The sequence below is a fragment of the Lepidochelys olivacea genome (assembly GCF_965140295.1).
Source record: "Lepidochelys olivacea isolate rLepOli2 genome assembly, chromosome: 1".
NCBI classification, from domain to species: Eukaryota; Metazoa; Chordata; order Testudines; family Cheloniidae; genus Lepidochelys; species Lepidochelys olivacea.
Window position 1 is genome coordinate 100,991,858 of NC_140411.1, and position 25,560 is coordinate 101,017,417.

Consider the following 25,560-nt stretch of genomic DNA (forward strand, 5'->3'; position numbering starts at 1 on the left):
TTGCCTCCATCATTCAGTAAGGGGCCCACACTTTCCTTGATTTTCTTCTTGTTGCTAACATACCTGAAGAAACCTTCTTGTTATTCTTAACATCTCTTGCTAGCTGCAACTCCAGGTGTGATTTGGCCTTCCTGATTTCACTCCTGCATCCTCGAGCAATATTTTTTATACTCTTCCCTGGTCATTTGTCCAATCTTCCACTTCTTGTAAGCTTCTTTTTTGTGTTCAAGATCAGCAAGGATTTCACAGTTAAGCCAAGCTGGTCACCTGCCATACTTACTATTCTTTCTACACATCGGGATGGTTTGTCCCTGTAACCTCAATAAAGATTCTTTAAAATACAGCCAGCTCTCCTGGACTCCTTTCCCCCTCATGTTATTCTCCCAGGGGATCCTGCCCATCAGTTCCCTGAGGGAGTCAAAAGTCTGCTTTTCTGAAGTCCAGGGTCTGTATTCTGCTGCTCTCCTTTCTTCCCTGTGTCAGGATCCTGAACTCAACCATCTCATGGTCACTGCCTCCCAGGTTCCCATCCACTTTAGCTTCCCCTACTAATTCTTCCTGGTTTGTGAGCATAAGCACTTAATCCTTAGCTTTACATGAAGTGGCTGCTGGTACAGCACTTCAGTGAAAGGCCTTCAACTGCAGAACACAGTTTCTCTGCTGGTCTAACAGCCAACATCTGTTAACCTTCAGAACCTGATTGCCAAGCTCACCTATTTGATCAGGCTTGTGTCTGTGGGTATTTCCTAAAATTTGAGATCACTCTTTGTGGAAGGAAGGGAGGGTTGCTCGACTCCTAGTATTAACATTATGCCAAAGATAGGGAAGTTACTCAGCTTGTTGTAACTAGAGTTCTTCAAGATGTGTAGACCCTATCTGTATTCCACTGTGGGTACGCATGCACTGTATGGGTCCAGAATTGTAAAATTCTTGCATGCAGTAGTCGTTGGTCCACACTTGCGCACCTGCTCTCTTAGTGCTTCAAACTGAAATTATAAGGGGTGGCATGGACCAGCTACCTCCAGCTCCTTTTGTACAGAAAACAATCCATAGCAGAGGGGAAGGAGAGCAGGTAGTAGAATGCGGATAGGGACAACATATCTCTAAGAACTCCAGTTACAATGAGGTATGCAACTTCCCTTTCTTATTCGAGTACTGGTCCCGATGTACATTCCATTGTGGGTTACTGATAAGCATTACTCATAGAGAAGGAGGGTGTGAGGAGGATGCAGAATGTATTGCTGCCCCAAAGAATGTGTCAGTTGAGGAGTCTTGGACCAGAGCATAATGTTTCGTGAATGCGTGGCTAAAACTCGACATGGCTGCTCAGCAAATGTCAAGTGGGGGAACCTGTTGAAGTGATGACACTGAGGCTGCTTGCACCCTTGTAAAGTCAACCCTTATTCCGTGTGATGAAGAAAGCTGAGCCACCTGATAACAGAGTAGGATACAGCCAGAGAACCAACAGAGACACTCAGAGGATATAGCTTGACCTCAGTGTATAGTCTAGGTGACTTTCTGATTGGTTTCTTTCTCTGCAGGTTAAATGGCAATTCTTGTTGCACATTGAGGGAATGAATTTTCCCCTCCTTGCTAGAGGTATGGGGCTTCCGAAAGAACACAGGTGAGTGAACTGACTGGTTTATGTGAAAGTCTAAAATATCTTAAGAATGAATTTTGGGTGTAGTTGTAGCAAGACTTTGTCCTTATGGAATACTGTGTATGGTGAATCAACCATTAGGGCCTCAAGCTAATCTACCCTTCTGGCCAAGGTGACAGGAATAAGAAATATGACTTATATAGACAGATGAGACATGAGCACACAGCTAGTGATTGAAAGGGAGGCTAGGTGAGGATCAAAAGTATTAAGTTAAGGTCCCAGTGCGGGCCTGGATTCCTTACTGGCAGAAATAAAAATCGAGTAGCCATCTGATGATGGTGACATGTTGATTGTTACCAAGTGGACCTGCAGCGTATTAAGGGAGATATCTGCCATCTTGAGACCAAGAAGATAGTCTAAAATAGTGGGGATACTCATTGTTTCTGAAGATATAAGCCATTTCTGGGCCCAGATAGAGAAATGTTTCTACTTGGCTGGGTAGCATTTCATGGTGAAATCCTTTCGGCTTTTAAGAGCAAGAGCACAGTAGGCCTGATGCTCATCCAACTATCATGCCATGAGATTAAGTGCCTTGGGAATGGGTTGCCCAACACTCTCCTAGGTCAAGAGATTCGGAAAGGACTGGATGTTGATAGGTGGATGGGATGACATTCGTAGAGGACTCGGAAACCAGAATTGCCTACCTCATTTGGGGGCAAAAAGGATGACTCATGACTCGTCAAATTCTCCGTAGTACCTGAAGTAGTAGTGGGATAAGAGCGAAGGCATAGCTCAGGTGATCTGACCAAGCTAGTAGGAGAGCATCGCCTCTGGAATGCTTTCCTTGAGCTCCCCAAAGCAGCAAATGTTGCATTTCCTGTTTGTCTGGGAGACGAACAGGTCCCAAGTGGGGATTCCCCACCAAGTAAAAATTGTTGTGCACTACTGAATCGTATAATTCCCACTTATGATCGAAATGCCTGCTAAGGCTGTCTGCCAATGAGTTCTGGATTCCTGGAAAGTACAGAGCTAAAAGGAAGATGTCTGACATGAATACATGGTGAAACTGGATGAATGGTAGAAAGGCTTTGCAAACTTCTCATTCTGCCTGAAGATTTTAGAAGATTGATGTGTATTCTGGCTTCTTGTGATGTCCAAGTGCCCTGGGTCATGTGACTGTTCAGGTGGGCTCCCCAGATTATTAGGAAGACATCCATAATGATGGTCTTGTTGGGTGCGCGGGAGAGAAAGGAAACATGAACACATACTCGTTCGGGATCTTTCCACCATGTTAGTGAGGATCTCACTCTGGTGGGAACTGTTATGTTATTCATACTGTTTGCTTGGTGTATATACCATTCAAAGCCAAGCCCACATAAGCACATGAAATCATGTGTCCCGAGATAGAGGCAAATCCACACTGACATTCAAGGGTTGCACATAACCTGGTCTATCAGGTTGCTGAGGGCTGGGAGATAAACCCTTGCCCTGACTGAATCTAGGGTCACTCCTCTGAATTCTATATTCTGTGTTGGGGTCAGGATTGACTTTTCTAAGTTCACACAGACTCCTAGGGATGATAGGAGCTGAAGCATCAATGAGGTTGATGTGAAGCTTCTTGGCAATAAGAAGCCAATCATCTAGATAAGGGAAGATGGTGAAACTGCTCTGCATCCTGCTACTAGAACCACTTTGGTGGACCCTACATGGGGTTGCTAGGATGAGTTGGAGAACCCTTTATTGAAAGTGGTCAGTGCCCACCACAAACTTGCAGAATCTCTGAGGGCAGGATGAATGTCCATGTGAAAGTAAGCATCTCTCATATTTAGAGCTGTGAACCATGTGTCCTTTTCCAGGGACTGTATTATTGATGTCAATGTAATCATATGGAAATATGTTTGCAAATAAAGACACTGAGTTGACGGAGATTGAGAATGAATTACCACCCTCCCTTTTTTTGGTACCAGGAAATATGTCAAATAGAACCCCTTTCCTTCATGTTGAAGAGTTTCACTACCTGTTGGAGGAGGGAATCCTACCTCCTGATGGAGGATCCTCATGAGAATGATCTATGAAAAAGAAGTGGGAAGGGGTTTTTGGAGGGGATAGGGAGATAAAACTCTTTTATGTAGCTGGAATGATGATATCCAACAATCATGTGTCCATTACTACAGTGGTTCTCAACCTTTTCTCATCTGCAGACCCTTTTGGAAATCTCGAATGGAGGTGTGGACCCCTATGGAAATCTATTGTCTGTATTTATAGTTGAATTCTATTTAGACAGTTTTCAGTTTATGTCTTTCGCACACCCCTTTGACACAGTCCACAGTCCACCAGGGGTCTGTGAACCACATATTGAGACCACCACGTTACTACACTCCAGTTGTGGAGTAAGAGTAATAGGGAGGCCACCAAAATATATGTGGGGGTTGGTTGGGGAGGCATCACCAGTGATTCACAAATCCTGAGCAGTCCCATCAAAATTATCTTTTAGCCAGTGGGTGAAGTTGAGATGATGCTGATGCTGGAGGTGCAGGGTATCATGATTTTTGTACCCTCTGTATCTTACGAGGTGGTTCATATGACTTTGACGATAGAACTGGTGAATCATAGACTTGGTTTGCAGGGATGTTTGTGGTATTTCCCCTTTGGGGCAGGTATATATAGTCCCAAGGAATGGAGGGTTACCCTGGAGTCCTTTTAAAAGTGCAAGGACTCATCAGTCTTTTAGTAAACTTCCTTTTCTGCGTGGTCAGAAGGAAGTTCTGATAGCTCCCTTGGAGGGAGGCATGGAAAGATTCTCTACTGGATCACACTGAACCTGTGTAGTGTGCATATAGGTCCCAGCATAGTAAGTAAGGGGGATCAAAGGAGGGTTGTGGAAGTCCCCAACGCATGGTGTACCACTGGTCCTGAGGAAGGTATCTTAGTGGAGGTTGGTTCCAGGAGGCTCTCGAGCTGTTGTCTGGACTGGTGCCCTTGGAGGAGGTGATGACAGTTCCTCTGGTGATTTTAATTCTCCCAATGATGAGAAAGCTGGACCCGGTTCCATTGGTGGTACCGACAGTCCCACTAGAGGAAAGCGGCAGCTGGTAGATGGGACTGGGGGAAAGACTTCTCCCACAGCCCATATCCATTTGTGGAGTCATGATCTCTCTGGTGAAGGAAGGTCCTGATAGCAGAGAAGACTGAAGAAGAGAGAACAAAAATGTCCTTTGCTCTTCCTGGAGTATGTGGGATACTGTCTGCCCATACCATTGGAGCCAATGCAGGGAGGTTCTGTCCTGATGACATATGGGGTACTGGTGGTACTGTCTGTGGTTGAGGATCCCAACGGGTACTCTTTTTCAGGTTTCTGTTTTTTGGCTTAGGTAATATTGCTAGCGCTGGTGACTCCAGTGGGGGGCTGGTACCAACAGAGACCGTCTCTAAAGATCCTTTTAGTCATGGCTCTTAGGCTTAGAATGTTCTGAGTCCATGGGGGCTGGGAACAAAGACTTAGTCAACCTGGACAGGGTCAGATCTGTCCTCTTCGATGTAGACTTAAATGGGGATCAGCTCTTATGTGTGGGAGAGTTCCCTGCCTTTCCAAAGAGATCCTGACGGAGGGTGTGTGAATGTGGATTCCCTCCCTCCTAAGTCACACCTTGTAGTAGGAGGGGTGCTCCTCACTGATTCATGATGCTATATGGGCAGGGGTCCCTTGGGTTGGGTCTGACTGGGCCTTCAATAGCCTTCTCCATGATGTGCTTTTTAAGCCAGAATTTCCATGCCTGACAGGTGAGGCTAGGGAGAAGCAACAAATACTGCACCTGGCAGAGATGTGTACTTCCTGGAAGCAGTCTAGGCAGAATTGGTGGTTGTCACTCATTGAGAAGGAGTGTGGACAGCAGAGACTGTTTTCAAAGCTCAGTGCTCTGGGCACAGTCCCATACCTGTATTGGGGTATGGGATGGTGAGGGAGCTTTGGGATGAGGAATCTAACATACTTCACTGTAAACTATTAAAAACTATTTGCAAATCTATTCTAAAACAAAAACCTTTTAAATATTTGCAGGTTGAAGGCTAAGAGAAGCAGCTGCACTGGAGGTGCTGATTCAAGCCATGCGATAAGAAGAATGAACTGGAGAGGTGATTGGTTCACCCCACACCTTACACTCTCAGTTTGAAACATGAGGAGAACAGGAGCAGACCTATGGACACTGCTTGCCAGAATTCTCTCACTCTGGGCACACGAAGTGCATGCGTATCCACAACAGAATACACATAGGCACCAGCACTTGAAGAAGTATATATTTAATTGAAGATGAAAATTCATGCACAGAGCACATTTTGTAACACACATTTTGATCAGTGCATTTATAACATTAAAATGTCTGGTTATCACTGTGTCAATGGCCCTGTTCAGGCTGTGGGAGTGACGAAGAACAATCCGGATTGGAGCACGGCAGGAAAGCCTTTTAGAAAGGCTATTGCACTGCTCCCCCCAAAGCTTCTGCTCTCCACCTGGTCTTCTCCCCACCACAGCATTCAGAGCAGCTCTTGGAAGCAAGTGGAAATAAAGATGGACACTTGTTTTCCTGTTCAGGAGAGGCCATCTGATTTCTTCTCTTTCCCTTCTTGTGATGTGGAAGAGAACAGGGCAAAATTGGGAAGCCAACCTATCTTCATTCAGAAATAAAGTACCTCTAAGTACCTTTCCCAGACAGGAGGAAGAGCTCTGTGTAGCTTGAAAGCTTGTCTCTCTCACCAACAGAAGTTGGTCCAATAAAAAAAGGTTACCTCATCCACCTTCTTTCTCTACTCTCCTGGGACTGACATGGCTACAACACCACTGCACTCAGGAAAAAAAGCCAGTAACAGGCATCTTTTCTGATTTGTAACTGCATCTTTACTTTTAACGGTTCTGGCTCCAACTGGGACACAGAAGAGGTGGTGACTCCAAAGGGAGTATTAGCAGCATTTTAAGTGCCCCAGCCTATTTAAGGACTTCACCAAGTGCCAAAGGTGGTAAGCTTCTGCCTTAACGCCCCGAAATTAGTGTGGAACTAGCAATATTCTGTAACGTTGCATGTAAAATTAAGTATGGGGATTCTAAATTTTGATTGATGGTGTAATTCTTTGAATTAGTATGAAACATCTAAATCTACACACAGTTCAACAAGCAAATTCAAATATACAATTTTTATTGAAACCTAAGCAAACTCACTCTGTGATTGTGAAAAAATCCATAAGTTCAGATGTTGAAGCCTTGTTCCAATATGTAAACAAAGCATCTAGAAAATGAAGGATTTAAAAAATAAAGTAGTTAACAACAATACTAATAAGAATGTTTTGCGCCATTGGCTCTCAACTTTGAGGTTATGATAATTCATGAAGGCCAGAAAAGGGTTTTCTGGGAGCAGACAATTGTCACAATTTTCTATAGAATTTAAAATTTCCTTTGAACCCCATCTTGTGATTTCAAAGATAGTCTTTTGAATGAATATTGCTGCATTAAATGTTTATTGAATATATAGCATACTATTGAATTAATTTGTACAGGAGTAGTTATTATATGTGTGTAAAATAAAGTATGCAGACAATAGTTTATTGTGCAATTCTAAGAAAAATAGAAGACCTCTGAATAATTGAAAAAAATATGCATTTGCAGGTTTCCTATAAAGTGTTTTACACTATGTAGTTTACTTAAATATATATTTATATTTCAAAATATATAAGTCAGAGTTTAAGGCCAGAGGAAATCACTAAAAGAATATTTTTGTTTTGTTTTATTTTTTGCAATTACTGCATGTAAAATTATATTCAAATAATTATATGAAGTATTGCATGTAAAGCATGTAATAAATATTAAACATATCATTAACATTTCTAGTCTCATCCCTGACATTGCGATAAGTGAGGCTATACAATGTATGAAACTTTCAAATCACAGTGTACACATTTTTACCATTACATAAATCAAATGTGAAATTAATATCCAAGTATGTGCTGAAAGTAAGTACCTACCTTTGCTATATTTGGCAGAGAGAACTGATAAAAATTAAATTTGCATACTACAGTTCTCCGTCCTTTTGACTTAATCAAACGAAAGAAATCTGAGACGTATGGTCATAGAGGAAACCATGTGGGAAGTTTTGGAGTTGCAGGCAGAAAAATGTTCTGCACCCTTGTTTTAGGTCTCTCAGATTTTAAAGAGAGCGCCCATTTATATTATAAACTATACTTCAGCCACCTGTTATGCATTTCTTAATGTTGAGTCACTATTTTAAAACTCTGAATTAACGTTAGTTTTACATAATCTTTGAAAGTTACATGGTGACTCTGATTTCTGATAACTGTACTGGCCAGCTCATTAATATTTTACATTATAAATATATTTAAAGTTTCTATTGTTCCAAAATACTTTCACGGAGAGCTCAACAAAATTGTTTGGACAAATACTTTATTAGCCAAAAAAATGCAGTTTTGGGTTCACCTAAACTATTTGCAAATTCAGGGCAAATAGTTACAACTGAAATGTAACCTCCCCCCTCCAAAAGAAAGCTCCATTTTGTTTTAAAATTTAACTAGATTTATTTAAAACAAACAAACAAATGGGTAAAAAATACCTGAAGAGAAAAACAAAAATATTTGACCTGAAACAAATTTTTTTTCCTTCAGATTTTTCAGTTTGGCCACTGACCTGAAAAATCAACTATTCACTCAGCTCTACTGAGATAGCCACATCACGGAAATATCTGATTGCCTCAAACTTTAATGGATTTACCCTCAGAATATGCCTGTGAAGTAGGGAAGTACGATTATTCCCATTTTACAGATAGCAACCGAGGCATAAAGAAACTAAGTGACTTGCCCAAGGTCACACAGGAAATCTATGGCACAGTAGGGAACTGAACTCAGGTCTCGCAAGTCCTATTTTAGAGCTCCAAAAACTGGACCATTCTTCCTCTCCAATACCCAATAAAAAGTCATACATTGAAGTATGCAGTGACAAATATTTGTTTACTGAGACCTTCAACTAACTATATACTATTGAAGGGAATAATTAATACTTGCGAACTACAAGTTTTCAAGTGGGACAAGTTTTCAAGTGGGACTTAATTTTATCATTCAAGTACAACAAGAAGAAATGTAAAACCATCAACTCACACATGAAAGGCCTAACAAGATATCACAGCCATTATTGAAAATAGTTTGAAAGACTGTAGATCTATAAATCAAACCCTCCATCTCGTAAACTTACAAAATTAAATAGAATCACTATTTACCTACCATCAGACATGCTTTTTAAAATATGAAGGAAACACATGAGCAGACTTTTGATTTCTGTTTGGTCGAATTTGTCACTTCGAACTACAGAACTTCCGAAAGTGCCACAGTGCTGGTTCTGAGAATAAATAGGAGTACATTTGAGTGAAATATTTTCTTAAACCGTTAAAAACTTAATATTGAATTGCCTTGTTAACTCTTATGAAAAGAGGGGGATCTCAGACTGGAGTAATTAGCTGGATAAGAGCTGACACGGGAGCAGCCTCAGTTAGTCAGAGCACTTGTCCCATGAAGAGAGCCTTCAGAAAGCTCAGTTGCTCTCTGAAGACTTTGTATAAACGTCTCTTAGATGGAGCACCTTTAATGAGTGCTACTCAACACAGGCAGCAGAAATGCTGACCCACGACAGACACTGTTTCAGCATGTAAGTCATGTGTACCCTAAACTCTTGGGAATCTGCCATCAGAGAATCCAAAATAGAGCTGTGGAAAGCAAAATTACTGAGCTGGATATGTATCTGAGACCAAATTAAATATCCAACAGGCATGGAATAAATTAAAATAACTAAAGTGGAACTGAATGTGGAACTAGATACTGTATAATGCTAACTATGGGGAAAACAAAGATTCTGACATCACTGCTGAAGCAGTAGAAAAGGAACTGGGATGAAGCTGAGGTCATGGCTCCATGTAACCGTAATCTGAATCCAGGAAGCATGCATATAAAATTAGCAGTCACTGGTTTTCTAGCAAGCTCAGATTCGATGCTGCAGGAACATACACCTCCTGGAAGCAGGGATCTTTATAGGCAATTTTCAATGGAGAATAAAAAATTGCTCTGGCTTTTTATTAATGAAATCCTTATACAAGTGGTGAAAAATTCAAAGATGCCAAGTGATCTACTGAAAAGAAAGTTAGAAAATCAGTGGATAATTGATAGGACTAAATATTATTCTGGGGAAACATTAACAGCAGCCACATCAAGCAAAACACCGAAATAACCTGAACTGGTAGACTAGGCGGGGATTTTCAAAGGAGTTTAAGAGTCAGGTACCCAAATCCCATTGAAATTCAATGTTTGCCACTTAACTCCCCTAAATTCCTTTGAAAATTCCAGTCCAAAAACCAACTAATTAGCAGAACACTGCAAATTAAGACATTAACAAACATTAACTAAATGTTGGGTGACAGTTTTGCCATTTAGCAGCAGAATACACCTACAGAACGTGTTTTCAGTTAAGGAATTTTCTTACTTACTCCAAATATATATTTTCCCCTCAGTCATATATCTTGGAAAAAAGGAAAACAAAATAATGTTTAGACTACTTAAAATAGGCACACCATAGGCTAAGGCCCCCATCCTGCCAACACTTATACCCATGCTTAAATTTAAGCATGTGAGTAGCTCCATTGACTTCAGTGGGTTTACTTGTGTGTTTAAACTGAAGCACATGCATATGCATTTGCAAGATTGGGACCTACGTGCCATTTTAATGAAACTTTTTAGTTGTTTTGGTATTTGATCCATCATATTTACAGCAGGTATAAAATGCTACAAAGCTGTGGCAAAACTCTACTGACCACACTCTTCACCCAGAGTCTTAACTATATCAAGTACAAAAACCAAAATACTACTTGTAACTGAAGAGAGAGCGCAAAATGCAACATTTTCTCTGGTAAAGCTGGAATTGTCAGAAGTGAAAAGTCCACTGTAACACGGCTGTTCTTTGCTAAGTGGCAATTTTCTTCTTCATCTTCACTAAAGCGCATAGCATGAGCAGAATGCCTCCTGCGAAGTTTCTCCCTCTGCCACACAAAGGTGGGTTAGGGTCAAGTGGAAAAAAAGTTAACATATGTTGTGAAACGCACAACAAGGTCTAAAAAAATTAAGTGTTAACATCAGCTAAAATCAGACATGAATGAATACCTCACAGTTACGGCAGCTTTTTGATTTGTAATTGGCTTAAAGTAAAATGATTTAAAACACTCAGATCAATCTAGCAGTGTCCTCCACTTGGCATAGGTGGGAGTCTTAACAATTTAATTATATCTGTTCTAAACAGATTTAGTTAAATGGTGCACAAATGGTATGAAGATTAGCCCTTACTCACTTTTGAAAATCCCACTCTAGGTGATTTGGGATCATTCCTACTGAAAATCAGTGGGACTTTTACTCCTATGTCGCTTACGTACTTTTGAAAATCCCACCCTAAATTTTCTGTTCTGCTTTATTGAATGCAAAACTTAAGATGTTTCTTTTAGTAGATCAGAGTGCCCTTATCCAGCACAGAAAACAGTAATAACTATTTTCTAAAAATGTTTCTTTTAATAAAAACATCTGTTCACATATTCTATAAATTATTTTGATGATGTATGCAGTGCAAGATAGCTAGTCCACATGGTAACTACTTTTTATTTTGCAATTAACAATTTCATGTATCGTAACACTGTCAAATGATGTTATTTCATGTTTTTATCAGTGCTGACATTCAGAATGCAATTCAACTCCTAAGGGAGTTAGTGCAAGACGACTTCTATTGACTCCAATGGGAGCTGGACTGATTTCTTACTATGTAGTAGACGGTTTCCTAATGACATTGAATTACATTTGTTAACGTGAAGACTTAATTATTTTTTACCTTGTCAAGAGAATTGTTCTTGTCACTGTGTCTTTCTGGGAAGCTGTTTCCGGAATCTGTACTTATAAGAGACCCTCTTGAGTCAGCATGTCTTACACAATTAACATTTGGAGTCGATGAGGTATATGGGGAAGCTAAATAAAAACATGAAAGACACACATATGAGAGAGAAAATACTATAGAGATTACTAATGGAGGACTATTTTCAAAGTTCAGTGCAAATTTTTAAAAAGTTAAGTCTGTCTTCTTTCAGTAAAGTTGATAAAATCTTAATTGCAATGCATTTAAAAAAGAGCCTTGTCGCTAAAAGCTGCGTAGTGTAATCAAGCTCTAGAGGTGTGCATACCCATGTGTCTGAGCCTGGAATCATTTAGCCAGCAGCATCTGTTAGAGGCTGCACATTTGGCCTGCATATCCTCCTGCCCTGCAGCCCATGGGCATAAAGGATGGAGTACCGCAAATGCCACTCAGTTCCTTCACCAATACTGAAATCCAGAAGGAGGACTCTATGCCAGTGGGGAAGAAGAGCCATAGTGCAGTCCATGTGGACAAAGGCATCTTAAAGAACTGCAGCTACTGTGAGGTAAGTAATCTCTTTCTTCTTTGAGCATTTCTCCACACAGACTATCTAAATGATGACTGCAAGACAGCCCTGCCAAACTGAGCATCTGGTCGAGAAGCTGTGTTAGTAAAATGTATAAGTAGAATGCCATGTAGGTGCTCTACAGAGTTCCAAGACAGGAGCACCTCTAACACATCCTGAGAGATGTTGCTTGATCCCTGCGGAGTGCACCCTAATTGAAAAGGGAACGGGAAACTTTTTCACAGTATAAGAAACCTAAACACAGAAATTTTGGATGTGATCTAAGCATAAAACTCTGTCCTTATAGACAACCACATACGGAGACCCAGCCATCAAAACTTGTGGGCTTGTCTTCATGTACAGCACTACAGGGGTGTAGCTGCGCTGCTGTTGCTCTTAAGTGAAGATGCTCCTGTGCCAATGGGAAAGCTAAGTTAATCCACCTCTCCAAAAGGGAGGAGCTATGTCAACGGGAGATGCTCCCCTGTGGACATAGCGCTGTCTACATGGGGGGTTAGCCCAGTATACCGATGTCACTCAGGGGGCATGGATTTTTCACACCCCTCAGTGATGCAGTTATACTGACATAGATGTGTAGTGTAGAGCTGGTCTGCAACTCCATCAGAATACATGCTGAAGTGACAGCCACTAAAAATTCTGCCTTAATAGAAAAGTGTTACAAAGAACATGTTAAAGGTTGGAAAGAAGGCTCCATTAAAGACATTAATACCATATTCAAGCACAAGAAAGGAAAGGAATCTAACCAGGGTTAACAAATGAACCAGCCCCTTTAAGGGCTTGGAAATTGTAGAGTTAATAGTTGAGAAAAAAACAAAAACAAAAAAACCCCTGAATAGCCACTTAACCGAGCAATAAAAAAACCTATAAACAGCTGCTGAATGCACTTTAACAGAACTGAGAAACCACAATGTTTCAAGGATAATAGATTGTCTAAAATAGTTGAGACAGAAGAGTTCTCTGACTAGATCATACTGAAAAATGCCTCCACTTACATATAGATATATACACACACACCTGTCTTGTAGAGGCTTTCCTAACAGGAATGAAGACTTGAATAGCCAGTGAGCAGTACTTCTCAAGCAGAGTCAGCCAGCTAGCCTCCATGCTGTCAAGTGCAGAGTTTTTGGGTCTGAGTCCAGCACCAGTCTCTGATTTTAAGAAAGGATATTTGGAAAGATGGGGAACCAAAGACGGACAAACTGAAAGGTGAATTATATTGGGAAACCAAAACTGATGGGCCCAAGTCGGAGCTTGTCCTGAGCCTTACCCTGACAAACTTTTCTGAGAATTAACAGGATGAGGAGAAAAAAAGGCAAAACATGCTGTATGATCCCACAGAATCAGATCTGCATCTGCAAAAGACTTTGGACTCATTCCTCCTATTGAGCAATGTATGGAATATTTCTTATCATATGTAGCAAATATGTCCATTGAGGGAACTTCCCAATCCTGAAACATTGGATTCAAAATGGAGTCTTTTAGCTCCCATTCATTGCAGATGGAGTCTTTCCTGCTCAGATCATCTGTCCTAAATTGTCCTGTACGCCTGGGTAGACGAAATGCCAACAGGTTGATATGATGACTACACCATTCCACAAGAGAATTGATTACCAATAGAGGCGAAGATCTTGCAACCGTCAAATGTTTATATAATTCATTGCTGTCTTATTATCTGTTAGGATCTGAACAGTGGTGTTCTGTAGCATGGACAGACACGCTTTGCAAGGTAGAAGAATGGCTCTCAACTCCAATATGTTTAAGTGCAATTCCTCCTGGGACCATAGGCTGTGGGCCTGAAATTTGCCTAGGTGTAAACTCCATCATTGCTTGGATGTATCCTTGAGAGTAGTCTGATGGAGAAGCTGAAAGAAAAAACTCACTGGGACACACAAAGGTGAGTCCATCCACCAATGAAGAGATGCCAGCACCTTTGGAAGTATCACTACAAGAAGGCATAGTTTGTATCTGACTGGGTGATAAACTGGTCTTCATAGAATCATAGAATATCAGGGTTGGAAGGGACCCCTGAAGGTCATCTAGTCCAACCCCCTGCTCAAAGCAGGACCAATTCCCAGTTAAATCATCCCAGCCAGGGCTTTGTCAAGCCTGACCTTAAAAACCTCTAAGGAAGGAGATTCTACCACCTCCCTAGGTAACGCATTCCAGTGTTTCACCACCCTCTTAGTGAAAAAGTTTTTCCTAATATCCAATCTAAACCTTCCCCACTGCAACTTGAGACCATTACTCCTCGTTCTGTCATCTGCTACCATTGAGAACAGTCTAGAGCCATCCTCTTTGGAACCCCCTTTCAGGTAGTTGAAAGCAGCTATCAAATCCCCCCTCATTCTTCTCTTCTGCAGGCTAAACAATCCCAGCTCCCTCAGCCTCTCCTCATAACTCATGTGTTCCAGTCCCCTAATCATTTTTGTTGCCCTTCGCTGGACTCTCTCCAATTTATCCACATCCTTCTTGAAGTGTGGGGCCCAAAACTGGACACAGTACTCCAGATGAGGCCTCACCAATGTCGAATAGAGGGGAACGATCACGTCCCTCGATCTGCTCGCTATGCCCCTACTTATACATCCCAAAATGCCATTGGCCTTCTTGGCAACAAGGGCACACTGCTGACTCATATCCAGCTTCTCGTCCACTGTCACCCCTAGGTCCTTTTCCGCAGAACTGCTGCCTAGCCATTCGGTCCCTAGTCTGTAGCTGTGCATTGGGTTCTTCCGTCTTAACCACCCCTGAAGGGGGCAAAGGTGCAGTCTTGCATACAAAGTCACAACATCAACACTTCTGGGAGAAGGAATCAGAGCAGATCTGTATTAGATTTCTTTTGTCAAACTGAGATGTTGATAAAGCTAAAATTTATAATAAATATCTTCCAAGCTGAATACAAATGTTCTCAGGGGCAGCAAACTTTGATAGTCTGGGACCAAGTGAACAGAGAGATTTTTCAATCCCTGAGTTAAATTAGAAAAAGTATTGTTAAACCACATAAAGGATATCTGTAAGAACAGCCACTTCAGGAAGACCAAGTTTATACTAGATTGTGGGGAATCTTGAGGTATGATGTTACTGAGGGAAGTATCAAGAACAGATGCCCTGCCTCCGGACCCCCACCCCTGCACCCAAACCACCCCACTACTGAGCTCCATGCACTCAAATCCTTACCCTTACGAGCCTCACTCCCCTGCACCACCCTGAGCCCCCACATCAAGACCCCCATGCTACTGACCCCCAATTATCTGCACCCAGACCCCCAAGGGGGCTCCAGATGCAGAGCTTGAGGGTCAATGGGGTGGGGTTTGGTGGGGATGTCTGAGTATAGGAAGTCTGGATGCATGGGGGTTGGGCAGATGGGGAAGCAGTTCCCTGTATAGTGACCCCTTCCCGCCGCAGCTGAGGAGCAATGGGGACAGAAAGCAGGGGAGGATGCTGAGCTTCCTGCAGCTGGGGGAGGTTTCTGGGGGTGGGTGTGACACAGCCCTAGCCACTCCTTGCAGGCGAAGAGGAAGTCCTGTCCTCTCCTGCCTCCAGCCCAGCTGGGACAAGCAGCTGATCCTGGCTCAGGGTAGGAGCTATTGGCTGGGGTCTACCTCTCCGCCAGCTGGTGCATGACTGCTCTTGCAGCTTCCCTTTGCTTCCCTGTCAGAAAGTCATTTTTCTGCGGGGAAGCAAAGAAATCTACGGGGACATGAATTACAGTGGCGCAGAATTCCCTCAGTAGTAAATATTAGAGGCTCAACATCAAGCTATCCTGATGTAGAGGAAAGATAAGAAGTGCCACAAGAGGCTGAAGTGACTGTTGAAGAACTTTTTTTAGCTACCTAAAACTCAAAAGGGATACATAAAAGGAAATCGAAGGAGGGACATGTCATCACAGAGGTATACATGGGAATAGCAGCAGTATGTAGGGACAAAATCAGGAAAGCCAAGGCAAAGAATGAGTTATAGCTGGCAAAAGATGTTAGAGACAACAGGAAGGGGTTCTTCAAATGTGTCAAACTAAAAAGAAAGATCAAGGACAGTGCGGGTCTGCTGCTCATTGGAGAGAGTGGGCTGATAACGGAAGATGATAGGAAGGTAGAGCTGCTCAATGCCTACTTTGCTTCAGTCTTCTCACAAAAAATAATATGTGACCAAAGGACTACTGAAGTTACCATAGGCAATAAAGGGGAAGGGATGCAGATCGCGATACGTAAAGAACACGTGAGAAATCTTCTGACTAATTTAAATGAATTCAAATCAATGGGATTGGATGCTACTCATCCAACAGTACTGAAGGAATTAGCTGAAGAAATCTCAGAGCCACTGAGATATTTACAAACTCATGGATGACAGGAGAAGTCCGAGAGGTCTGGAGACCTAATGTAGTGCCCATCTTTTAAAAGGGGGAAAAGGAGAAGCCAGGGAACTACAGACCAGTGACCCTGACTTTGATACCTGGGAAGCTACTACTCAATGTATAAAACATTAAATTTGCAAATACCTGGAAGATGAAGGAGTAATCACTAGCAGCCAGCATGGATTTACCAAGAATAAATAATTCCAAATCAGCTTGATTTCCTTCTTTGATAGGGTATCTCATTTGGTGGATAGGGGAATTGTGGTGGGCATAATATAACCTGGACTTCAGCAAGGCTTTTGACACAGTCCCACATAACATTCTGAAAAGCAAGCTGGAGAAATGTGGGCAGAACTACCATTAAGTCGATACATAATTGGTTAAACAACCACAAACAAAGAGTAGCTATTAATGGAATGAGGTCAGATTGGAGGGAGATCTCAAGTGGGGTTCCACAGGGATCTGTTCTGGGTCTGGTGTTATTTCACTTCTTTATTAATGACCTGGATGTAGGTGTAGAGAGCATACTGATCAAGTCTGCAGATGACACAAAACTAGGGGGATTGCCAATACTTTGGAGGATAGACCTAAAATTCAGAGGGATCTTGATAAATTGGAGAACTGGGATATAGACAACAACATGAAATTCAAGACAAATGTAAAGTGGTACGCTTAGGGAAGAAAAACCAAAGGAACAAATACAGAATGAGGGGAAACTGGCTTGGCAGCAGCACTGCTGAGATGGATCTGGGAGTTGTGATGGATCACAACCTCAACATGAGCCAGCAATGTGATGCTGTTGCAAGAAAAGCAACTGCAATTTTAGGTTGCATTAAGAGAGGCATAGCATGCAAGTCACAGGAGGTGATAGTACCACTTTACTTGGAGCTGGTTAGGCCTGAGCTGGAATACTGAGTCCAGTTGTGGTCAACGACACATAGAAAGGATGTAGAGAAACTGGAAAGGATACAGAGGCGAACAACAAAGACAATCAAAGGGATGGAATGCAAGCCATATGAGCAAAGACTGAAGGAACTGGGTATGTTAAGTTTGGAAAAGAGGAGATTAAGGGGGGATATGAGAGCAGTCTTCAGATATTTGAAAGGCTGCCATAAAAAAGATGGATAAAAGTTGTTCTCTTCTGCCACAGAGGGCAAGGCAAGAGACAATGGGTTCAAACTGCAGCATAGCAGATTTAAATTTAATTTCTGGAAAAAATTCCTAACTGTAAGAACAGCAGGACAATGGAACAAACTCCCTCGGGAGGTTGTGGGAGCTTTTTCACTGAAAACTTCAAAGGAGGCTGTATAGCCATCTGTCTTGGATGGTTTAGACACAATAAATCCTGCATCCTGGCAGTGGGTTAGACTAGATGACCCTTGAGGTCCCTTTTAACCCTGTGATTCTATGATTCCCAAAATAATCTGAAACTAGCTGTGGGGAGCCAGGAAATACACCTATGGCACATAAAATGGGAAAACAATTGTGGAAGCAAACAAGTAGTAATTCATCTAAATGACTATCTTCTATCATTATCTCCTGAAAGTGGGGATTTGGCACCCATCCCCAGGAAGGGACAAGACTCAGCGCTGCTTCCTCTTTTCTCCTCAGCAGCATAAAAAAAGAGGCAGGCAAAACCTGATGGTTTAGGTGCCAAAAATTCCAAGTCCATTTAGGCAGAACTCACGCTCCCCACAGCTATCTGGCAGGTTTCAGGGTAGCAGCTGTGCTAGTCTGTATTTGCAAAAAGAAAAGAAGGACTTGTGGCACCTTAGAGACTAACAAATTTATTTGAGCATAAGCTTTCGTGAGCTACGGCTCACTTCATCGGATGCATTCAGTGGAAAATACAGTGGGGAGATTTATATACACAGAAAACGTGAAACAATGGGTGTTACCATACACACTGTAATGACAGTGATCAGGTAAGGTGAGCTATTACCAGCAGGAGAGCAGGGGAAGGGGGGAGACGACCTTTTGTAGTGATAATCAAGGTTGGCCATTTCCAGCAGTTGACAAGAACGTCTGAGGAACAGCGGGGGCGGGGGGCAGGAATAAACATAGGGAAATAGTTTTACTTTGTTTAATGACCCATCCACTCCCAGTCTTTATTCAAGCCTTCCACACAAACTTCCTCGTGGCTGGACTTTACAAAAACTAGACAAGCCATTTACAACACACACTTTGCTTCTCTACAGAAGAAAAAGGACACTAAACTATCTAAACTACTACATGCCACAAGGGGCCACAACAGTGGTTCTCTTAACCCACCCAGCAATATTGTTAATCTATCCAACTATACTCTTAGCTCAGCAGAAGAATCTGACCTATCTCGGGGCTGCTCCTTCTGCCCCTCCACACCCATGAACGTGATACAGTTCTGTGGTGACCTAGAATCCTATTTTCGATGTCTCCGACTCAAGGAATATTTCCAACACACCTCTGAACAACATACTAACCCACAGAGACCTTCCTACCAAGACCACAAAAAGAAGGATTCTGGGTGGACTCCTCCTGAAGGTCGAAACAACAGACTGGACTTCTACATAGAGTGCTTCTGCCAACGTGCACGGGCTGAAATTGTGGAAAAGCAGCATCACTTGCCCCATAACCTCAGCTGTCGGGAACACAATGCCATCCACAGCCTCAGAAACAACTCTGACATCATAATCTAAAAGGCTGACAAAGGAGGTGCTGTCGTCATCATGAATAGGTTGGAAAATGAACAAGAGGCTGCTAGGCAGCTCTCCAACACCACTTTCTACAAGCCATTACCCTCTGATCCCACTGAGGGTTACCAAAAGAAACTACATCATCTGCTCAAGAAACTCCCTGAAAAAGCACAAGAACAAATCCGCACAGACACACCCCTGGAACCCCGACCTGGGGTATTCTATCTGCTACCCAAGATCCATAAACCTGGAAATCCTGGATGCCCCATCATCTCAGGCATTGGCACACTGACAGCAGGATTGTCTGGCTATGTAGACTCCCTCCTCAGGCCCTACGCTACCAGCACTCCCAGCTGTCTTCAATACACCACTGACTTCCTGAGGAAACTACAATCCATCGGTGATCTTCCTGAAAACACCATCCTGGCCACTATGGATGTAGAAGCCCTCTACATCAACATTCCACACAAAGATGGACTACAAGCCATCAGGAACACTATCCCCGATAATGTCACGGCTAACCTGGTGGCTGAACTTTGTGACTTTGTCCTCACCCATAACTATTTCACATTTGGGGACAATGTATACCTTCAAATCAGCGGCACTGCTATGGGTACCCGCATGGCCCCACAGTATGCCAACATTTTTATGGCTGACATAGAACAACGCTTCCTCAGCTCTCGTCCCCTAATGCCCCTACTCTACTTGCGCTACATTGATGACATCTTCATCATCTGGACCCACAGAAAAGAAGCCATTGAGGAATTCCACCATGATTTCAACAATTTCCATCCCACCATCAACCTCAGCCTGGACCATTCCACACAAGAGATCCACTTCCTGGACACTATGGTGCTAATAAGCGATGGTCACATAACCACCACCCTATACCGGAAATCTACTGACCGCTACGCCTACCTACATGCCTCCAGCTTTCATTCAGACCACACCACACGATCCATGTCTACAGCCAAGCTCTACAATACAACTGCATTTGCTCCAACCCCTCAGACAGAGACAAGCACCTACAAGATCTCTATTAAGCATTCTTACAACTACAATACCCACCTGCTGAAGTGAAGAAACAGATTGACAGAGTCAGGTGAGTACCCAGAAGTCACCTACTACAGGACAGGCCCAACAAAGAAAAGAACAGAACGCCACTAGCCATCACCTTCAGCCCCCAACTAAAACCTCTCCAACGCATCATCAAGGATCTACAACATATCCTGAAGGATGACCCATCACTCTCACAGATCTTGGGAGACAGGCCAGTCCTTGCTTACAGACAGCCCCCAAATCTGAAGCAAATACTCACCAGCAACCAAGCACCACACAACAGAACCACGAACCCAGGAACCTATCCTTGCAACAAAGCCCATTGCCAACTGTGTCCACATATCTATTCAGGGGAAGCCATCATAGGGCCTAATCACATCAGCCACCCTATCAGAGGCTCGTTCACCTGCACATCTACCAATGTGATATATGCCATCATGTGCCAGCAATGCCCCTCTGCCAGCAATGCCCCTCTGCCATGTACACTGGCCAAACTGGACAGTCTCTACGTAAAAGAATCAATGGACAAATCAGACATCAAGAATTATAAGATTCAAAAACCAGTCGGAGAACACTTCAATCTCTTTGGTCACTCGATTACAGACCTAAAAGTGGCAATTCTTCAACAAAAAAATCTTCAAAAACAGACTCCAATGAGAGACTGCTGAATTGGAATTAATTTGCAAACTGGATACAATTAACTTAGTCTTGAATAAAGACTGGGAGTGGATGGGTCATTACACAAAGTAAAACTATTTCCCCATGTTTATTCCCCCCCCCCGCTGTTCCTCAGACATTCTTGTGATTATCAAAGTGGACCATTTCCAGCAGTTGACTACAAAATGCACTACCCACCCCCCCAGCTCTTCTGCTGGTAATAGCTCACCTTACCTGATCACTCTAGTTACAGTGTGTATGGTAACACCCATTGTTTCATGTTCTCTGTGTATATAAATCTCCCCACTGTATTTTCCACTGAATGCATCCGATGAAGTGAGTCGTAGTCCACGAAAGCTTATGCTCAAATAAACTGGTTACTCTCTAAGGTGCCACAAGTCCTCCTTTTCTTTTCACAGCTATCTGGCAGTCTCTTATGAAGCGTAGCAGCAGCAATTTAAGTTTAGAGTCTTCATACTGAACAAGAGGTGGACAAAATCAAAGATGTGCCTGAACGTACTTCTATAAATTAGGGCTGTCCATTAATCGCAGTTAAGTCATGCGATTAATCGCAGTTTTAATTGCGCTGTTAAACAATAGAATACCAGTTGAAAGTTATTAGATATTTATGGGTGTTTTTCTACATTTTCAAATATATTGATTTAAATTACAACACGGAATACAAAGTGTATAGTGCTCACTTTATATTATTTTTTCTTGCAAATATTTGCACTGTAAAAATGATAAAAGAAATAGTTTTTTCAGTTCACCTCACGCAATTTCTTTTTTGTGAAAGTGCAATTTACAAATGTAGATTTTTTTTGTTATACAACTGCACTCAAAAACAAAACAATGCAAAACTTTAGAGCCTACAAGTCCACTCAGTCCTACTTCTTGTTTAATAATTGCTAAGACAAACAAGTTTATTTATATATATGGGAGATAATGCTGCCCACTTCTTATTTATATCACCATAAAGTGAGAACAGGCGTTCACATGGGACTTTTGTACCTGGCATTGCAAGGTATTTACCTGCCAGATATGCTAAACATTTGTATGCCCCTTCATGTTTCAGACACAATTCCAGAGGACATGCTTCCATGCTGATGACACTCGTTAAAAAAATAATGCTTTAATTAAATTTGTTATTGAACCCCTTAGGGGAGAATTGTATATCTCCGGCTCTGTTTTACCCACATTCTGCCATATATTTCATGTTATAGTAGTCACGGATGACGACTCATCAGGCTGTTAATTTTAAGAACACTTTCGCTGAAGATTTGACAAAAGGCAAAGAAGGTACTACTGTGAGATTTCTAAAGATAGCTACAGGACTCCAAGGTTTAAGAATCTGAAAAGCCTTCCAAAATCTGAGAGGGATGAGGTGTGAAGTATGCTTTCAGACATCTTAAAAGATCAACACTCCAATAAAGAAACTACAAAACTCGAACCACCACTGCTGGTGGCATCTGACTCAGATGATGAAAATGAACATGCATCGGTCTACAGTGCTTGGATGGTTATTGAGCTGAACCTGTCATCAGCATGGACATGTCCTCTGATATAGTGGGTGAAGCATGAAGGGACATATGAATCTTCAGCACATTGGGCATGTAAATATCTTGCGATGCTGGCTGCAACAGTGCCATGCGAATTCCTGTTCTCACTTTCAGGTGATATTGTGAACAACAAGCAGACAGCATTATTTCCTGCAAATGTAAACAAGCTTGTTTGTCTGAGCGACTGGCTGAACAAGAAATAGGACTGAGTAGACTAATAGGCTCTAAAGTTTTACATTGTTTTATGTTTGAATGCAGTTATTTTTTGTACATAATTCTACATTTGTAAGTTCAGCTTTCATCATAAAGAGACTGCACTACAGTACTTGATTAGATGAACTGAAAAATACTTTTTTTACAGTGCAAATATTTGTAATAAAAAATAAATATAAACTGAACACTGTACACTTTGTATTCTGTGTTGTAACTGAAATCAATATATTTGAAAATGTAGAAAAACATCCAAAAATATTGAATACATTTCACTTGGTATTCTATTGCTTAATAGTGCGATTAATCATGATTCATTTTTTTAATCGCTTGACAGCCCTACTATAAATATAAATAAGTTACACTGAATTGGCGGAGATATGGCTATACCAGAATGGATCTATATTCATATACTTTTGCCTGCCCTCCAGACTCAGAAACCCCACATAGGACAACTGGCGGAAGTGATGTCCTTTACATTCTTACTTTCATGACTGGCAGTTTATCTGTGTTTCATCCAAGAAAGGAGCTCTCACTTACTTGACTGGAATGATTAAACCTTTTCATAGTATATGTTTTCAAAATGTGATGACACTAAGACTTAAAGTTTATTTTAGTAAAGAAAGAAGAGAAAACTAGTCAGAATTTTTTAAAAAAAGTATTACCAATGCCAGAGATAACACCAAACAGATCTTTGTGGAGGTTGTTATCCGAAGTGTTTCCTGATTTTTGTGGTGTTACTAAAGGATTTGCAGCTGGCATACTAAGTGGTTCATCTTTTACACTCTGTTCAGAAAATAAAAACAAATTATTATAATGTACATTTTGTGACATTCCAAAATTAGTGTGTGCGCACATTACATCTCTCTCTCCCTGTCCCGCAGGAATGTGATATCAGATGTTTTTAAAAGTCAAGGGTGACAAAGTATATGCCACAGCACACTGAAACAAACATGGGATTCTGAACGTTACCTCTAACATGTCAATATGTTTACTTCAATACTGCACACAGTTGGGTATATACTTTTTAGAATGACTTTATTTAGACTTGCCTTACTTTTGTTTACAACATCCAGAAATTTCTCCTTCTCCTGAAAATGTATTGTGAACGTCTCTTTTTTGTTTCACTTGGTAATTTTTATGTCATTGACTGAATTAGGTAATAAAAGAGTCCATCGACATGGGCTGTCTGCTGAGTACCAACAAAGACCCCTGTCTTTGTCTTCATTTTAACAACTACAGCCCCAGTCCTCCTAATATTTATGTATGTGATTAACTTTATGTATTTGAGTAGCACCATTGACTTCAAGCATGTTAACGCTAGCGGGATCAGGGTCTATAATAGCAAAAATGCAAGCTGTTGATGTAGTTAGCAGGACAGCTCAAACACTAATGCCCAATTTCTGAATAAAAAAGTAGAGAAGCAAATTTTTTTTGTTGTAAATACTTTTTTTGAAAAGGAAAATGTCTATATGATCATGATTTGGGGTCATTTTCATGATTTCCATGCCTTCTGTGAAATCGTCATTTACATAGGGCCCTAATCATAATGCATATGCAAAAGAGAGCCTAATTAAGCTAGCAAAGACAACCATAATTCTGGCATTATCTAATTTCAAAGTTTGACTTTGTAACCTTAATGTTCTTTTCACCTTTTTTTGTGTGCAGCTGTAAATAGGCAATTGATTTTTTTTAAAAAAAGAAATGAACATATATACATACTAAACCCAACGCTGCATTTCCCGTGCACCTAAAATTCTAATAAACTTTTATGGAAATTTGGAGTGAGCAAAATACAGGAACATGACCACTGTGGTCTACAAAGAGCAAACAAATCAATACCATTTCTTTGTCCTTCTGACATAAATGAGGTGGTGACATGGCTTGAGGTCTCTTCTGCTCTGGCTATCCCTGGTGGCATAACAGTCGCTACGGGGCCATTACAAGCTTATTTTAGATAGAGCAGCCATAAGGCTGGTCTAATTTATGCTCAGGACTGAGCTAGCTTGCTACAGACCCCAGGATATATGAAATACAATGGTGATTTAAGTGCACCTTGTTTGGACCCAAGGATCTAGTCCATAGCATTCAGCTTGCCATATGCACATTATTGAATATATTCTGCTAAAAATAACTCAATGTCAAATAATAAAGAGGCTCACTTACGCTGCTGGAAGGATTAACAGGAAAAGGTGACACGTCCTTGACATTAATTCGCTGGACATTTTCTAGCAGCAGTCCAAACACTGGCAGATACAAAGTGGCTATTCTTGCTTGATGGCTCTGAACAAAGATTCATGGTTCTTGTTAAATAATGAAACCAGTGATTTAAAAAACTAACAAAACAACCCATCAATGCGAATGTTTCTTCTACTGTTCTTCCCCTAACTATAGAACCCAATATTCAGCATTAGGGAAGATATGCTAAATCAGGGTCTAGGATAGAGGTCCCCAAACTGTGGGGCACACAGACAAGGGGGGCATGGAGGAACTTCCAGGGGTCATTGCAGGGCCCGGGCCAGTCCCCACAGAGGGCAAGGAAGGAGTGCCACCCAGCTCTGCTCCAGTCCCACCCCCAGCCATGTTCCTGGCTCCTGGCCCTGGGCTTGGCCCCGTCCTCAACCTTAGTGCACTCCAATCCGGATCCCGACCCTGTCTCCAGCCTTGGCTGCTGCTCCATTCCTCACCTGGGGCCAAGGCTGGGGCCGGGGCTGGGAGCAGAGCCGCTCCTGGCCTCAGGCCTGGCTGCCAGCCCCCACCGCTACAGCTCTGCTCCTGTCCCTGCCCACAGCCGTGGCCCTGCTCCCATCCCCAGCCCCCTGTCTACATCCCTCCCCGACCCCCTGAGCCATGGCCCCGCCCCAGCCCTGGCTCTGGGGTGGTGTGCACAGGGGTAAGGGAAGGCACAACCCTCAAAAGTTTGGGGACTGCTGGTCTAGAA

General features: G+C 42.0%; 1 protein-coding gene across 10 annotated transcripts in view; it reads right to left on the reverse strand.

The window, feature by feature from the left end:
* The window catches only part of DOCK9 (dedicator of cytokinesis 9), a 335,677-nt gene that overhangs the window by 81,534 nt on the left and 228,583 nt on the right, over positions 1 to 25,560 (reverse strand). For all 10 annotated transcript variants that reach the window (XM_084627447.1, XM_084627439.1, XM_084627444.1 and 7 more), the window contains exons 32-36: positions 24,786 to 24,902; positions 23,285 to 23,405; positions 11,511 to 11,644; positions 8,876 to 8,990; positions 6,810 to 6,876 (exon numbers count right to left, since the gene is read on the reverse strand). In XM_084627447.1, coding sequence (XP_084483573.1) covers positions 6,810 to 6,876; positions 8,876 to 8,990; positions 11,511 to 11,644; positions 23,285 to 23,405; positions 24,786 to 24,902 — 554 coding nt within the window. The remainder of the gene's footprint in view (positions 1 to 6,809; positions 6,877 to 8,875; positions 8,991 to 11,510; positions 11,645 to 23,284; positions 23,406 to 24,785; positions 24,903 to 25,560) is intronic.